The sequence below is a fragment of the Myxocyprinus asiaticus genome, chromosome 37 (genome assembly GCF_019703515.2).
Source record: "Myxocyprinus asiaticus isolate MX2 ecotype Aquarium Trade chromosome 37, UBuf_Myxa_2, whole genome shotgun sequence".
Classification (NCBI taxonomy): domain Eukaryota; kingdom Metazoa; phylum Chordata; class Actinopteri; order Cypriniformes; family Catostomidae; genus Myxocyprinus; species Myxocyprinus asiaticus.
In genome coordinates this window covers 7776185-7789928 of record NC_059380.1, presented here as the reverse complement: position 1 = coordinate 7789928, position 13744 = coordinate 7776185, and the positions used below count along the sequence as shown (strand labels likewise).

Here is a 13744-nt window from a genome sequence, read left to right as displayed (position 1 = left end):
TTTCGTTGCCATGACGACGTAACTGCGTAAACCCTAAAAAGACCTTAAAAATTACGATTTAAACAACTTTACAGCTCAAATAATATATAAGTTGTAAAAGAATTAATGCAAGTGCTTTTATAAAATTATTAGCTTCACATTTCTGCCTTAAAACCCTCCAAAAATGGGCCCCATTCACTTTCATTATAAGTGCCTTTCTGTGACCTCAAATTATTTTTCTTTTTTTAATTTTTTTAAGAAAAGGAGGGACAAGTCGAAATTATTTTTTGTGGTTATCAACATTATGCCACAAATGCTGTCGATTGAGCTGAACTTGTATATTCCTTAAAGTAACACTTACTGTTTTTCAGCAAGTCAGGTTCTCTTTGTGAGGATTTCAGGGCAGGTGCATCTATTTTGCCAGCATCCAAACACGGGGCACGGTTGTGTTATGTACACAGATATGACGTTTTTCTGTGTGAGTTAAATTTAGGACCTGGCACAAGTGGAACCTTAGTTAAGTGTTTTGTCGCCCTCCGCCAGCTTTATGGAAAGTGTTTCATTTGCATGTTCGTGCTCCAAAAGCAGATCAATTGTCAAAGTCTCTGCAGAGAGGATGAATGGACAATGACACTATTATTGCAGAGTGACCTGAAGTTAAAATAGTGAGCGCTAAACCACAAGGTCTAAAACGGTTCTGACCATTTAAATACCATTATACCACACTGAAAGTGGTAACAGTTGAAAGTAAAAGGCCTTTGTGCATGGAATGCATTCATCCATAACTAAATATTGTTTGTGCATTGCATTTAAAAAGAATTAAGTACAACACACATTTATTTATTGTCTCAAAAGAAATCATAGTATAGCACATCCAATAAGCCTTAATAAATATACAATTGTCATTATATGATAGAGCTGAAAGCAAACAATTTTAGCTACCACATATTTTACAGTTTCACTATTCAAGCTGCACTATGGGTTAAAAAAGACTATGCTGACTTTATGCAAGCTGTGTTTAATATATGTACAATGTAATGTACATGCCTTGTTATGGTCCAATAGAAGTCTCCCTCACACTAGTGTAGGCACCATGCCAGAGTTTGGGTGGTGGGTGTAGGACAGGGTGGGGGAGGAGTGAAGGGTGGAGGGGGTTAGTAGGTGAGATGTGTGGCTGTAGGACAGGAGGGGTCCTGGATTCAGACAGTAGGGTCCTACGTGCTCATCATGAGAGGCAATATGAGACATGTCAGTGTAAAGCTCTGAAGCTGCACTCTTTTTGCCCTTCTTGTTCCTGTTAGACACCTTGCGATTCCGCGTTTGTATGCCATCTTTCTTCATAGTTAAAGGCCTGTTGACCTGCAAAAAGACACAACAGAGATGGTCATGGCTTCAGTTTACTCATTTCAGCATTAAAGGGATAGTTCACCCAAAAAGGAAAATTCTGTTTTGATTTACCCATCCTCATATTGTTCTAAACCCATCAATTTCTTCAAGTAAATGATGACAGACTTGTCATTTCTGAGAGAACTATCCCTTTAACAGAAGAATACTGCACATTGATAGAAGAATAAACACATGACTCACATTGTGTAGTTTAAAGTAGAGGCCACAAGCATTGCACACAGGCTCGCCACTGGCATTGCGTCTCCATAGTGTTGTAGTGCTTGTGTTGCAGTTGGCACACTGCGTTCCGGCACGTTTGCTGACAATCTGTCACAAGAGTTTAAAGTTTAATGTCTCTAAAGTCTAACACACACTATTGCCAGTTTTTAATTGTAATTTTACATACCAGCCTCTTTTTCGGTCTGATGAGGGGTCTGTTCTGGCCGTTCATCTTATGGTACAGTCCGCAAGCATTGCAGAGGTAGTGGCCTGTACCATCTCGACGCCACAGGGGGGTGGCAGTGGCACCACAGTTTACACATTCACGTGCCTCTGTCAAAACGAAAGATGAAAGTAAATAATGTGCTGATCCTTTGAAAACTGATAAGACAATTAGCCTTATTCATGAAATGCAAGGAGAACAGATTTATTTGTAAATCGCTCAAAGTCATTTTTTACGTGCAAGACAATGCGGCAATTATGTAAGAATGGCTTTGTTCATGTTTCATGCTAAATGATCACTCGGGAAATCGATATGTTGCTACCGAATGTTCTGGTACCCATCAACCCTATTCTGCCAAGTTAATGACGAGCGTTATGTTCCATCAGACACCTTTGCATCTATTCAAATGTGTTTACATTTTCCTGTGGTGCTTCTGGTAGTGTTTTGTGTGAGCAGCTTCAGAGACATGGGTTCTGGTTTCATGGAAACCAGCAAGTAATTGCATTCAAATAATCAATAATAAGCGCAATTCTGAGGTTGCATTTGACCTATAACATTACAAATATACTTCACTGACGGTTAGGATTAGGGTTGTGGTTTGGGTTAAGGTATTTGGTTAATAAAATTTGCATTCCTGTTGAATGTATTTCACCATTTACAACTAAAAATACAACTCGCTTCTGGCGTAACTCTGTGCCATTCGTTCAACAACACTTCCAGCTTCGGCCACTAGGGGCAGTGACTTGAATTTTTGGTTTCATGAATAAGGCCCTATGCATTCTCCACATTCTCATAAGGTACACTTAGAAATCTCCTGGCTTGACACATCACAAAAGGTGCATATTTCTGACCTGGTGGTGAAAGTCTCATCTTGTTACGAAGTTTGGGTGAGTAGGATGAAGGGCTCATCCAAGGTCCAGCACTAGAATAGAGTGCAGCTGAACTGTAATCTTGTGACGTAGCCATGTATGATCCATAGGGACTCGGCATGTGCGGAGAAGGACCATACACTCCCCCAGCGGCTGAGGTCAGATTGAGGAAGCTGCTCCCACCTCCACCCATGGGACTCAATCGCTCCGCTTTCAGAGCTTCCTGGAGCCTGGGACTTTCCTTACCATCACAACTGGGGGAAGGGAAGCCCTGTTTAGGGGAGGTGAAAGAGGAGGTGGTAGGGTAGATGGACGGGGAGGTGTGAGAGTGAAGTGGTGTCTTTGCGAAAGGACTGCTTGTCCAGACAGCGGATGTGACATTGTAGGAAGAGTTCAGAGAGTGGCCCGGAGAGTTGTCCAACCACTGGATGTTTCCCAGAATTGATGGAGAGGTGTAGACCTGTCGAACTATTGCAAAAGAAAAAAGACATTTTGACAATAATGTGCCACAATATTGACTTTGATGTTAGCCTAATGCCTAATAACATATTGAAGGGCTCATCCTGTTTTTTTTTTTTGTTTTTTTTTTTGTTTATTGTTTTTTAAATAGCCAATTGGTTTTAGATACAACACAGCCATTAACTATGATTTGTTATTTACTAGTCATTTGCAGATGGCTGGAACATTCTACAATTAATAATTGTTACATAAATGAACAGAAAAGCAAAACATATATACACAGAATCAACTTTAACCGCCATTATTCCCTTTCACCCTCCCAATCCCCAACCCCACCCTGAATCTCAACAAAAATTCCTGTGGTCAAAGCTATAGTATACGCACAAAACAAAAAAAAAAAAAAAATATACATAAAAAAATAATAATCGCACATATTTAAAACTACACAACTCTCTCCACTGCCCCTCCCCGAGAGCCTTCCAGAAAGGCCAAAGAGCTGCCCCACTTCCTATAAAACAAATCCAAGTGGGTGTGTCTTTAAGACCAAGCCTATACAATCTAGAAGGGGTCCAATAGAATCGATGTAAAATCTTAAAAAAGACTTGACGTTTTTTAGAATCCTAGCCCACACACCCTCCTCCAATACCAAGTTTAAATCTTTCTCCATAATCTCTTGAGTGAAGTTGAAGCTCCGTCCCCGAGACTTTGAATTAGCAGGGAGTAATACATTGATGCCTCATGACTTTTTCCAAAAGCAGTAATCACCACTCCCAGAGTATCTGCCGCTCTATCCCCTAGAAGTATACTACTCCCAAAAATAGTACAGAGCAGGTAGTGCAGCTGTAAATACCTGAAGAATAGAGACCTGGGAATCCCAAAATTTTGAACCATATTTTCAAAGGATCTCAACACTCCACTCTCATATAGGTCACCGAGCATATTAATCTCCCTCACAATTCTCTCTGTCCAGCAGAAAGGGGACTTGTCAATACATAATTTTGGGTTCAGCCATATGCTCAAAGCAATATTTAAATAAATGTCTGAATTAAACATTCTGGACACTTTTGTCCATACCGCATGCAAATGAGAGATAATGGGGTGTAACTTAACTTCTCCGGTTTGTTTGATAGAAAGGCTTTGCAATGGCGAGATAGGGGCAAGAATTTCCTGTTCAATATAAAACAGGTGGAAGCGACCATTGAACCAAATGTCTGAGACCGAATGCATAATAATAAAACTAAATCTTGGGTAGGCCTAGCCCACTTTAGTCAATCGGCCTGTGTAATTTACTAAGTGTAATCTGGGATTTACTAAGTGTAATCTGGGATGTTTACCATTCCAAATGAAGGACTTCGCTATGCTATCAAATTGCTTGAAATAAGAGAGGGGGACATCTATAGGGAGAGATTGTAGCAGGTAGTTGAATTTTGGAATACAATTAATTTTAATAACATTAACCTTCCCAGTCATAGATAAATGTAATGAAGCCCACCTGCCCACATCGCTCGAAAACCTTTTTATTATAGGGGGAAAATTAACTAACTAAATCACACAAATTTGCTGGGAATAAAATACCCAAATACTATACGCCACTGCCCCCATGACATTAATGAAATGCCTAATGTTATCAGAAGAGTTACAGCCCCAAATAAACCCCACCTGATCTATATGTATAAGAGATGTCATAAATGTACTCAATCGGTTAGCCAAAATTTTTGACAATATTTTAACGTCTAGCTGGATCAGAGAAATTGCTCACTTTGATCTTTGTCCTTTTTAAGAATCAGACTGATCCGGGCCTGTGTCATGGTTGGTGGAAGTTTTCCATTCTTTAATGATTCTGTATAAACTTCTAGCAAAAGTGGAGCCAGTTCTGTAGCATAAGATTTAAAAAATTCAGCGGCAAAGCCATCTGGCCCTGGAGACTTGCCTATAGGCAAGGCCTTAATTACCTCACCAAGCTCCTCCAAGGTTATCTCAGAATCAAGTGAATTTTTATGCTCAGCCGACAGTTTAGGAAGTTCTAATGGTTCCACAAAATTTCTAATATTCTCTTCAGTACACAAAGATGTGGAACTATAAAGATCAAGATAGAATTCTTTAAAAGCATTATTAATATCAGTGGCCAAGGTAAATATTTCATCACTAGCAGATTTCACTGAGAGAAAGGTAGAAAAGGACTCACTCTGTTTTATATATCTAGCCAGAAGCTTCCTTTCTTTGTCCCCGACTCAAATTATGACTCAAAACTCCACCTTCTGTGACAAAATAGTATTATATCTGTATTTCAATCGGGTCAGTTCTCTGAGGCCATTAGACAACATTCGGTGTTTAGCTCTGCCTCGGCACTTTTAATATTCCCTTCCAATTCCACAAGTTCTTAACCTCTAAACACACCAGGGCGTGATCAACAACAGCAATCAACAACAGATGGAATTATATATATATATATATAAAAAATCTATTCTAGAGTAAATCTTATGGACTGATGAAAAAATGTATAGTCCCTCCCAGATGGGTTCAAAAGTTTCCAAATATCTGTAAGACCAAGATTTTTACACATCCTGTGAAGTGTCAGTGTTGCTCTAGGGGGCTTGCACATTTTTGCTTTACTATGATCAAGGACTGAGTCCATCAAAAGATTAAAGTCTCCTCCCAATATTATATCATGAGTGGTGCCAGTGGCTTGCAACATCCCTTCAAGATCTATAAAAAAGCCCTGATCATCAACGTTAGGTGCATAAATATTAGCCAAAATAAGACTTTGCCCCTGAATTTCAGCTAAAATAATACTCTTCCTAATTTATCTTTAATCTGTTTGAGACAATTGAATTGTAGATGTTTACTTATCAGCATAATGATTCCCCTGCTCTTACTCGAGCCAGCACTAAAGAAAGCATGCCCACCTCATACATTTTTCAGCTTTCTGTGGAGAAAGATGCGTTTCTTGATGAAACACTGTATCATATTTCTTACTCTTAAGAAGAGAAATAACCTTTCTTCTTTTTATGAGGTGCCCCAACCCATTCACATTCCACGTGGAGAGAGAGACAATCCACTCATATTAACATTTCACATTTTGACATATAAGAAAAAATAGATTGTGTGTCAAAAACAAGATTATAAAGACCACATTCCAACATTAGTGCAACCATCAAAACCCGAACATCCTCCAGAACAAAACAAACATAAAAAAGAAAAATGTGCGCATTAACCCTGTGCACAACAGTGCCAACTGGCGTCTATCCCTCCAAACTCAAACAGTCCATACATGCCTACGAGAACCTATACGACAACTTTGCCGTCAGATTACTCAAGTCTGGTGTTTCGATACAAATTTTGTGAGACAGAATTACACGGCAAAAGATAATCTATAAAACAAACTCCAGCCAATAGGCGGAAATAAACACAAAGAGCGTGTAGATTCATCCATAAAACTGTCTTGAAGGTGTGTTACTCTACAAAATAAACTCCAGCCGCTAGGCGGAACCAGCACAAAAAAGCATGCAGAATCCTCAAACAGTCAAGCAAATGTTCAGTGAGCCAGTCCACTCGGCTGCAACATGAATGCAAGCAAATGACTTAATCACTCCATTGACTTTGCAAGAAATACTCCACAAATTAAACTCCAGCCGCTAGGCAGAACCAGCACAAGAAGAACATGCAGATTCCCCAAACAGTCAAGCGGATGTTCAGTGAGCCGGTCCAATCGGCTGCAACATGAGTGCACAAATGACTTAATCACTCCAATGTCTTGCAAGAAATACTCCACAAAACAAACTCCACCCAATAGGATACAAAAAGCGTGTAGATTCATCCATAAAGCTGTCCTTAAGGTGTGTTACTCTACAAAATAAACTCCAGCTGCTAGGCAGAACCAGCACAAAAAAAAAGTGGTCAGTTTCCTCAAAGTGAATGTTCAGTGAGCCGGTTCACTTGGCTGCAACGTGAGTACCACAAGATGACTTACTCACTCCATTGACTTTATGAAGGACATTGCTTTCTGTGGGCATGTGAATGTTTTACGGCCATCCTTAGCATCTATTCTCAATTTGGCCAGGAATATCAGTGCAAAAGCGACCTCCATTGATGTGTCTTGCATTCCTTGAATCAATCACGTTTCTCTCTTGTCGAATTCACAATGTCTGAGAACAAGAAAATGCTGTGGGTTTTTCCAAGAAAGCCTTCCTTTACTCCCCGCCTCATGTAACACAAGATCTTTATAGGATGATATCAGAAATTTGGCCAGAATTGATCGGGGCCTGTCTCCTTCTGCGGATCTCCGAGAAGGAACCCTGTGAGCTCGCTCGATTTCCATCTTGGCCTGTTATGTCGAGCAGATTCGGAAGGAGCCCATCCAGGAATTTTACCATATCCTGACCCTCTTCGGCCTCTGGAATTCCGACAATATGGATGTTATTCCGCCGGCTACGGTTCTCCATGTCCTCCAGCTTCTCCCAGACATGCTCCAAATCCACCTTGGTCACTAGTGGAGTAGCAGATAATTCCCTCTCCAATGACTCCAGATAATCGATCCGTTTCTCGATATCCCCCACTCTTGTAACCACATCAGAGAACTTTGCATCCATGGCAGTGATCGATCGATGTATCACAGCAAGATCCTCCAAGTCAGCAACGACCTTCGTCAGCATTGCCGACATGTTCAGCATCTCTCGCCACATTTCCCGCACCTCTCCGACTAAATCGACTCCCAGGCTCACGGCCTGCTCGGGGGTGTCAGCTTGAGTATGTAAGTGTCTTTTAATGTCTCCAGAACCCGAGGATTTTGAATTTTTTGACATACTGTCCTCCTAGAACAGTTATTGAACAGACTGTATAGAATCTCACTGGTTTATGCCATTAAAAGTGTTAAAACTAGTGCGCAGAGCTCGCCCGTTCAAATGTCCGATCCTCACATGGCATCACTTGACTCATTGGTTGGAATATTCTCATTCTAGAGAGTATTTGATTGGACAAAATTATCTGAGTTATGCAAAATGAGTCATCAATATCTTTGTTCCATTTTACCATAGGTGAAATTTTATATTTGTAAATCTGCTAAAAGTTAAATGGATAGTTCACCCAAAAATGTAAATTCTCTTATCATTTACTCACCCTCATGCCATCCCAGATGTGTATGACTTTCATTCTTCTACAGAACACAAACAAAGATTTTTAGAAGAATATCTCAGCTCTGTATATCCATACAATGCAAGTGAATGGTGATCTGACCTTTGTAGCTCCAAAAATCACATAAAGGAAACATAAAAGTGATCCATATGACTCCAGTGTTTACATCCATATCTTCAGAAGCTATATAATAGGTGTTTATGGGAAACAGATAAGAAATTAAGTCCTTTTTTTTTTTTTTTTTTTTTTACTCTAAATCTCCAATTTCATTTTCACTTTTACATCTGAAAGTCACATGTGGTGCCTGTTTCATTTTAATTTCACCTCTGAAACTGAATGTGGAGGGTGAGTAAATTATGGGAAATTTTTCTTTTTTAGGTGAACTATTTCTTTAAAGGGATATAAAAAAAATAAAAAAAAACTTCATGTAAAAAAGAACTTTCTGAGATTACATGCATAATCAGTTATGCTAACTAAGCCTACAACGTGTGTGGTAATGTAAATGCCTCCGTCATCTGAGTGATATCATAAACAGTTAAATTTTAAAACCTTTATCAGTGTCTTTACCAGCTTGTCCAATGTGCACAGGTGTTGCGCACATGCCTGTTTACATTTTGATGTCAAAAGCAGAGAATAATCCAATAATGTCATGTTTCATATAAACATGCTTTTTTTGTGTGCTGTCAGATTTTTTGAATGAGCTGATTTGGTAGTTTGTTAGTAGCGTACTGGTGTACATTTTGGTCATTTACTCACCCTTATGTTGTTCCAAACCCAAATTACTTTTTATTTCTTCTGTGGAACACAGAGATGTTAGGCAGAATGTCAGCTTCAGTCACCATTCACTTTAATTGCATCTTTTTTCCATACAATGAAAGTGAATGGTGACTGATCCTGACATTCTGCCTAACATTTCATTTTGCGTTACACAGAATAAAAAATAAAAAAGTAATATGGGTTTGAAACAACATGAGAGTGAGTAAATTATGACAGCCATTTAATTTTTAAGGTGAACAAACGCTATAATTTTTTCAATTTAAGGAGCACACTACCAAATGGCTTCAAAGCTAACAGATATGGACTAAAAGCCACAAAACTTTTATTCTGATTAAATGGGGTCTTTAACATTCTCAAACTACAGCAGTGAGGATTTCACCTGGGCTGTGTCTGTAGGATGAGGAGGCTCTGCTTTGGCCACTTGTGGAATAATACGATGGCAATAAGTCAGTTTCAGAACTGGCGTAGAGGGGCTCATCTTCATCACCGGGTGGCAGCAACCCGGTCTCTGTGGTGTAGCTTGCTAAAGGGTCGGGACTGATCATGCTGGGGGACACCCAACGAGACTGCTCAGATGAATTCTCCATCTTTCAAGCGGAAAGAAAAATGTTCAGAGTATTGGAAGATTTATTGACAATTTCAACTGAGCAATAATAATATAAACTTCATTTTCAATACTTCTTTTGTAAACAGTCAAACTGTTTTGTTTATGTTCATCACACAAAAAGCTGCATCTTTTGGTTACTGATACCATTGAAGAAATACCCTATTTTTTGTTATATATGATTGATGTATTCTGGAACAGAAAGTGTCCAATAATATGGGGGTAACTGAGATCAACATGGCGGCCCCCATGAGGCAACGCATGTAAATAAATAAAGCTTTTATTATGCTACTTATATGACTAGATTCTTCATCTCATGTGAGTGTAGTTAAGTGGTAAAACTTTTAATGAGGGAAGAAATACTGAGAGCATGCACATTTCACTATAAAGTGTGCATGCATTGTTGCTGTACAATAATGATAGATAGTATGCACATGAAGTAGATAGGCCACTAAGGCCAGATCTTAGTGATCTGATAGACATGAAATACCTGTTTTTTTTTTCTGTGGGTCACTATGATTCTTAATTAAGGTAACTAGACAGTATGGCTTGTCAGACTTCCCTTTAAAAGGTCCTCATTTGACTGTGGCAAAAAGACAGCACTAAAAATACAACAGCATGTCTGCATTTGACATAGACTTTATCAACAGTTCACATAAGCTTACAACAAAGTTAACTCTCTTAAGGGAATTGACTACTAAAAGATTAACAGAAAAGCCATAATATTGTCTTTGAACTGAAAAACAGACTGCAAGACGTCAACTATCTTAACTTATTAATAGACTTATAAATCACATTTTTAAGCCTTTACAACAAATTCAGTATTGAGTGTTGACATTTTTTGCCTATCTTTATATTTTTTTGACAAGGAGCATAAACACAGATAGCACTGCACATAATTAAATTAATAATAAGACTAATAATCAAATAAACTAATGCCAATGTACAGTACAGTATTACACAGCCAAACCAGAAATTAACAATTGATCTAAACAAGTGCCAAAGACTTTTCTGCATTTATAATGCAGGTCATTAGGTCCTACATGTTTTGTAAAGCTTTTTTTTTTTTAGTTGTTGCTGTTTAGCTTGAGAAAGCATGAGGCCTCCCTCGAGGACATTACAACTTTCTTTTAGTATGCCGATAATCATGGAACTGATATTTTGCATATTTCTTTTTCATCTGCCCATCTTGTTCTCACATGTTGAACACACACAAAAATGGTTTTCATCATCATCTAGTCAAGTGATTATGAATAGCATTACACATTCCCTTCATATACACCCCACCCGTGTGACTTATTATTAAAGACATACTTCATGGTTACACTTAATACAAATGTCACACAAAATACAGTTTTCAAATTCAGTTCATGTCAATATTAGTCCAATTTTGAGCAATCCATGAAAAAATGTGGAATGAATTTGGAATCAGTGTGAATGACCTGCGCTTAATTTGGTTTTATAAGATTAGTTTAACTTGTAATGGTACCCGACAGTAAACTATATGTTAAGAGTTATATGCTCTTGCCTTAGAAATAATATATCACATTATATTAATTATACTATATTATGACTATTACAATATTATTAAAAAAAAATTATGATTAATTTTAGATCAGTTGTGAACACTGATAGTAACCCATTCAGAATATCTTTGAATGTTATTAATGTAAAATTTCAATAAATTAATTAGAATAAAATGTAAAGAAAATGGGAAAAAATAAAAATCATAATTATAATATTTTCACTTGATGTTTGACTATCAATTATTATACTTTATTTCATAGTTAATCCCTGGCTATATTTTTCATTCTTCCACAACACCCCCCCCCCCCCCCACCCCCCACCCCACACAAGTTTTAAAAAACAATATGCAGCAGTTTGCTTACTAATAGCTTTTAATGAGCTGGTTTCCATGCCAAATAATATTTGGCAAGTTATTCCCTAGTATGTGTGAAGTGTAGCCTATATTGATAAATTAGGTTATTTAAAATATTTTATAAACACATCAAATATTTTTATAAAGTATTTTACAGCCAGCACAGAATATTAATTTATTTTTTACATTTTATCTCTTTTTTTAATTTTTTAATATTGATTAATATTTCCATTGTTTTTATTTTTTTGTCCATATCAACTTAGAATCTCTTTTTACTGAGGTCTAGACTCAGTAAAAGGTCTAGACTAGTCCAGACACATCAACAAAATGTATTAAATATTTGTAAAATGTTTTAGTAGTAACTGCAGAAAAGGTTATTTAAACAAATTTAAAAAAGTAATTAAGAAAACACTCTCCCATATTTAAATCAAGAAAATAATTGTATGAGCATAAAGCCATGTATTACAAGATAACTTTACTAGCACTGTCTAGAAAAACGTACCTGCAAGTGATGTATTAAGGTTCTTGTTGAGCCGGTGATTTGTTTCATCACACTCTCCTCACCACTGCATATATTAATGGATGACTGCTGGAAAATGAGTGTGTACTGCTGCTCTGCTCACTTGCTTATCTCTTTCACTCTTTGGGAACCACTAACTTCATTTGAAATTTTAGGGCACAAATGGGTGGGGTTGGGGGTAATTCTTTGGACACTCCTACCATACAGCCATGCTTAGAGTTTTGAATAGTGTATGGTACATCTCTGGCTGACACAGCAAGAGTATAGACCAATTTAATAATGGCGGTTTGTATCAATATTCTCGATCATTACAGTTGATTAAAATATTCTTTTGAACAAAGAACTGTTTCCTATTTAGATGTTTTATTATAGATCTCATATTAAACCTGTAATCAGCTTGAGCTTTTGGGTTCTATCCACAAACTAGTCTAAACTAACTGTACAACAAAAACTACAGTGACCCCAAACTGTATTTAAGTCACACTTAAAAATGTATTAGTGTTATGGCATTAGATAACAAAATAACAAAGCAAGCGGCATTTATTTTAAAGAAAAATGACACAAGCACTCTTTTCAAGCATATTGTTTCAAAATCAGTCTGTTGGAGTTTAAATGATAATATAATACATATACTGTGTATGTGTGTGTGTGTGTGTGTGTATATATATATATATATACATATATATATATGGTTCAAAATTAAGAAAGCAGTGTGACACTTAGTGATTGTTCAACATTGGTGGAACATGGTTACCCTGCTAGGATACCTGTGTGAACTTAAGGGGAACTAACTTCATACATCCACTAAAAATGACCTTGAATTGTCACTGCAAAAACTGCTTAAAAAGTGAAGTTAGTTCTAAAAAAAATAAAAAATAAAAATCTAGCATCATAATTTCTGTAGATGTCAATTGCCTTGGTTTGATATTTTGTTATCTAATGCAATTAAATCCAAGTGTCCAAAAGTGTCCATATATTGTCCATATGTCCACAATAAATCAATAAATAAATAATTTATCCTTATCCTGTTCCACAGAGGTGAAGTCTATCCTCTTTCGTATAAAATGGCTTTGTGTATGAATCTAGACAGATAAAGAGACAGCTCATTACAATTTGTCATGGTCTGAGAAAGTGTACAACAACAAACTTATTACAATCCAGAAGTCAAGCCTATGATTCAAGCTCAGTAATAATAGAGGTGCATTGTTGAAATAAATGCATAACGTATGTTAGTAGGCACATACACAAAAAATTCAGAATCATCAGTGCACAAAGAAGTCACAAAGACCAATCCAAATGGAAACGGTGACTGTGAACTAAAGCAATTGAAAATGCAAAAGAACTTTTCCCTGGTGCAGCTCAGCAAAGCAGCACAGAACAGTAATGCAAATCAACTCAAATGCTGCAATCATGGTCAGAGATATGGACCCAGCACGGCCTGCCTGAGCACAGAACTCAGACTGTCACTGTCATTTGACAGTCAAAACACTTTCAACTTCCCTCCTCCATTGTTCATTTACAATTTTCAGGGAAACTGGGATGAGATCCAGAGAAACATACAGTATCTTTCAACAAGGGCCAGGTTACTGATTTACATAAGACCCCCTGTTTGAACGTTTTGGCCATTGCACTGTTACATTGTGGCTGTGTTAAAAACACGGCATGGTTTATTTCTAAAGTGAGGACATTTTTGGTCACG

The 13744-nt window shown here is 37.5% G+C and overlaps 1 protein-coding gene across 2 annotated transcripts; it reads right to left on the bottom strand.

Moving 5' to 3' along the window:
• Positions 1–803: 803 nt before the first annotated feature.
• On the bottom strand, positions 804–12190 carry LOC127427745 (GATA-binding factor 2-like). 2 transcript variants are annotated; one of them, XM_051675536.1, is made up of 7 exons: positions 12028–12190; positions 9422–9629; positions 8251–8287; positions 2659–3144; positions 1772–1917; positions 1567–1692; positions 804–1338 (listed from the first exon to the last, which is right to left on the bottom strand). In XM_051675536.1, exons 2-7 carry the CDS (start codon positions 9524–9526, stop codon positions 1054–1056), a joined length of 1185 nt encoding a protein of 394 aa, XP_051531496.1. In that variant the 5' UTR covers positions 9527–9629; positions 12028–12190; the 3' UTR covers positions 804–1053. The 2 variants fall into 2 exon arrangements, with proteins under 2 accessions (XP_051531496.1, XP_051531495.1); XM_051675535.1 differs by lacking the exon at positions 8251–8287.
• Positions 12191–13744: the final 1554 nt, after the last annotated feature.

Excerpts from the sequence above, each read along its gene's own strand:
- LOC127427745 (XM_051675535.1), bottom strand. The coding sequence starts at position 12,075 with ATGAAACAAATCACCGGCTCAACAAGAACCTTAATACATCACTTGCAG. Across the intron at positions 1,918-2,658 it reads GATGAGACTTTCACCACCAG|AGGCACGTGAATGTGTAAAC; the intron begins GTCAGAAATATG and ends TCGTTTTGACAG. Across the intron at positions 1,339-1,566 it reads TCTACTTTAAACTACACAAT|GTCAACAGGCCTTTAACTAT; the intron begins GTGAGTCATGTG and ends GTCTTTTTGCAG.